The 3,550-nt window shown below is 31.7% G+C and overlaps 1 protein-coding gene across 1 annotated transcript; it reads left to right on the forward strand.

Annotated features, from left to right (window-relative positions):
- Positions 1 to 745: 745 nt before the first annotated feature.
- LOC107937891 (late embryogenesis abundant protein 47) lies at positions 746 to 2,882 on the forward strand. The gene is made up of 3 exons (XM_016870881.2): positions 746 to 1,124; positions 1,980 to 2,270; positions 2,507 to 2,882. The coding sequence occupies exons 1-3, from the start codon at positions 819 to 821 to the stop codon at positions 2,666 to 2,668; spliced, it is 759 nt and encodes a 252-aa protein (XP_016726370.2). The 5' UTR covers positions 746 to 818; the 3' UTR covers positions 2,669 to 2,882.
- The last annotated feature ends 668 nt before the right edge of the window (positions 2,883 to 3,550 follow it).

The following is a 3,550-nucleotide window of genomic DNA, read 5'->3' on the forward strand; positions in this document are numbered from 1 at the left end:
GAGGTGGCGAGATACGATGGGACGATCCATCTCGCGTGCTCAACCTCGCGAGGTGATGAGATGCGATGGGATCACTTCACGGGGTTGCCCTTATTGATGGGGGTATGAGGAGTGCTCGCACGTGAGATGACAAAATATAACAGGGAGATCTCCGCATCTTACAAGGACGTGATGAGGCATTCCACCTCATGATAAGAGTCGAATTCCAAGTCACAAAGATGAGTCGAATTTCGGGTCATGAAATATTCTATAACAACATTTAAATGTCAATAAATGAAACTTTTAAGTCATAATAACATACATATTTATGTATGTAATCATCAATCCATCTCAATATCAAGACCTTAACCTTACGAGAAAACACACATATACTAAATTATATATATTTATAAGATCGTATTCATTTCATGTTTAAATATATATCGATAAATGAAAATTTTAGTCTGGATAACATAAGTAAAGAGATAATCAAGATTTCTATGTTTGTAACAAACATATATATATATTTAAATCTCAAATTCAAGTAACATAGACCAAGTCATGATTATAACAAACACCAGTTGTCTTTGTCTTAATGGTCTTTGCTATTTCTGATCTCCAAACACAGACATTACACCATTTGTCCATTGAACCCAAACCCTCGTCTCATCACTTCGTAGCCACCCACGTTATCCAACTATTTGCATGATCCATGCACCTTATAAAACTAATTTTCTTCTAATAATTCCCGAAAATCTCTTTTACTTTCACAGTAAACCTTAAAAAAACCGAAATTTACAAATCAAAACTCTGAACAAAATTACTTAAATGCTAAGAAAATGAGCCAACAACAACCGGAGAGGCCCCAAGAACCAATCAATTACGGAGATAGCTTCTCCGGAAAAGGCGAGCTTGCCGAGAAGGCAGTGGCACCTAAAGCTGTTGCCATGATGCAGAAGGCGGGGAACTCCGTGATTGGTCAAACCCGGAAGGGTGGTGTCGATGCATCTATGCAATCTGCAACGTCGAAGAATGAGAGTTCGGGATTGGTTGGCCGCGAAAGAGTCAGTGCTGATTCCGGTGTTTATATTAAAGAGACCGAGTCCCCTAGAAAACGTGTAATCTCGGAGCACTTTGGTAAAGAGGTAAGAGGAGCAATCTACAGAGAGAGCTCTAATTTAATTTATGTTACCGCTTTTTAATTATATTTGTGGAGTTAAAAAATTATACCGTTAATATATTAAAAAATTATTCTTATATTATAGAAATGTCTGTTCGAATTAGGTTGGGCTAAGACTAAATACTGAGTCTATACTTAGTATTAATTTAATTCGACATATGAATTTTAAATTTTACTCAAATCTATTAATATTTATATGGCTAACTTACATATATTTACATCATCCATTTTCTTTAAATATGTTATTTTATTTAATTTATCTTTTTTATTAATTTTTAAAAATAAACAACCTTAAAATATTTTTAATATTTTTTATAATATTATATATTTATTTTTTATATGATATAAACTAAATAATATATAAAAAAATACCTTATAAATTAAAAAAAGAGCCCATTACATTTTATTTAACAATCTAATTTTTGTGTCCAACCCAAGGTTTTTAGAATTAGACAAGTAATCAGGTCGGTCAAAATATTGGTTCATTGATCCGATTGATTTGGTTAAAAAATCATTAAAATTTCATAAAATATTTAAAAATTTATTTCAGTTAGTCGGTTCTAATTCACAATTCAACTAATATGATACTATTCTCTAGATTAATACTTAATCTTATTTCTAGATTAATACTTAATCTTATTCGTGGGTCAATTAATCTAAACGACGAATCTAATCCGATTCAAAAATCATTGGTGGTACACAATTTCTAAGTCTAATACCTATGTCAAAACTCTCTTAAAGGTCGAACGGGTTTTCTAATTTAGAGGAATAAAATATATTGAAACAATGATAACACTCGACATGGATTTTCTTTTTAAAGATTGTAGGACGATATAGCCAAGGAGATTCATTCGCATCGGACACCGACTCGACGTCTGAACACTATGGTGGAATCACGATTGGGGAAGCACTTGAAGCCACTGCTCTTACAGCAGGAAAAAAACCGGTGGAATGGAGTGATGCCGCTGCAATACAGGCGGCGGAAGTGAGAGCCACCGGTCGAACCTCCATAATGCCCGGTGGCGTTGCAGCGGCCGCTCAATCAGCTGCCACGCTTAATGCCAGGGCAACCAGAGATGAAGACAAGACCAAATTGGGTGCTATTCTTGCGGTAATAAAAGTTTTACTAATGACTAAATTAACTTATTCGATTCGGCTAAAGTAATAGTTAATCACAAAAAATAATTTCACTCAGCAAAAAAAGATTTTGTTTAAACGAAAATCCATCGAATTAATCGAAACAATTTTGGGTTGGTTATATGTTTTATAATTTCAGTTAATTTAATTAATGAAAATTCGGTATAATTATTAATCAAATTGATTATGTCAATTAATGATCTGTTATAGAACGCGACAGCAAAGTTGCCGGCAGATAAGCCGGCAACACGGAAAGATGCAGAAGGGGTAATGGGTGCCGAGATGAGGAATGATCCTAACCTGACCACACATCCAGCCGGTGTTGCCGCCTCTGTGGCTGCCGCTGCAAGACTCAACCAGAGTCACAAATGAAAGTATAGCAAACACCAATGACTGTCATGCATGTCATATAATTTTGATATTTTTTTCGATGAAAGAATATAATTTTGATGTTGGTATACGTGTAATTACAAGAACTTCACTCGGCTTTGAATTGAGCTGGGTGAAGTCGAAATTGTTGATTAATTTTGTAATCATTTTCTAAAAATATATGTGAATAAACTGACTTGAGGAAATTGGAAAACAATTATGAGGCAAAATTAAGTAATTTGAATTTTTTTATTTATATCGAAAATTAAATATATATTATAGAATTATGTAAATATTAAAAATATGTTAAGTTGTTGATATTTAAAATTTTAATAAAATATATAATAGTAGTAAAATTTATATAGTAAATAAATATAATTATATTTTTAAAAGATAAAAAAAAATAGTAGGTGTAAATCAGTTTAGATTAATTATTTAAAAATATAGACAGATTTAGATAAAACTTAATATTCATATTTCGTGTCAAACTATGCTTAGCAAATATGTATGGTATTAATATCATGCATTCACCTGACCTGAACTCGATTTAGCTTAACCCATGAACATTTCTAAGCATATTTGACGATAAGTAAATTTTGACGAAAAATACAAACAATATAAAATATTGAATTAAAATTTTCAAATTAAAAAAAATGGTAAAAGGATTTATTTTTCACATTTTAAGTACAAAGAAATGGTTAATATGTTAGTTGGTGCTTGAATTTAGTTAGGGAAATAAGCCGATTTTGAAGAGAGAAAGTGAAAACTTGTCCCGCGTCACTTTCTTAAAAATTATTTTGTTTTTTTTTTCTTTTTTGGTTGCTGAAAATTTTGGATTTAAAGATTTATTTTTGTATGTGTTTGAGATAAACATTGTTATAGTTT

This window comes from Gossypium hirsutum, chromosome D11, assembly GCF_007990345.1.
Source record: "Gossypium hirsutum isolate 1008001.06 chromosome D11, Gossypium_hirsutum_v2.1, whole genome shotgun sequence".
Lineage (NCBI taxonomy): Eukaryota > Viridiplantae > Streptophyta > Magnoliopsida > Malvales > Malvaceae > Gossypium > Gossypium hirsutum.

Excerpts from the sequence above, each read along its gene's own strand:
- LOC107937891 (XM_016870881.2), top strand. The coding sequence starts at position 819 with ATGAGCCAACAACAACCGGAGAGGCCCCAAGAACCAATCAATTACGGA. Across the intron at positions 1,125-1,979 it reads CGGAGCACTTTGGTAAAGAG|ATTGTAGGACGATATAGCCA; the intron begins GTAAGAGGAGCA and ends TTCTTTTTAAAG. Across the intron at positions 2,271-2,506 it reads AATTGGGTGCTATTCTTGCG|AACGCGACAGCAAAGTTGCC; the intron begins GTAATAAAAGTT and ends GATCTGTTATAG.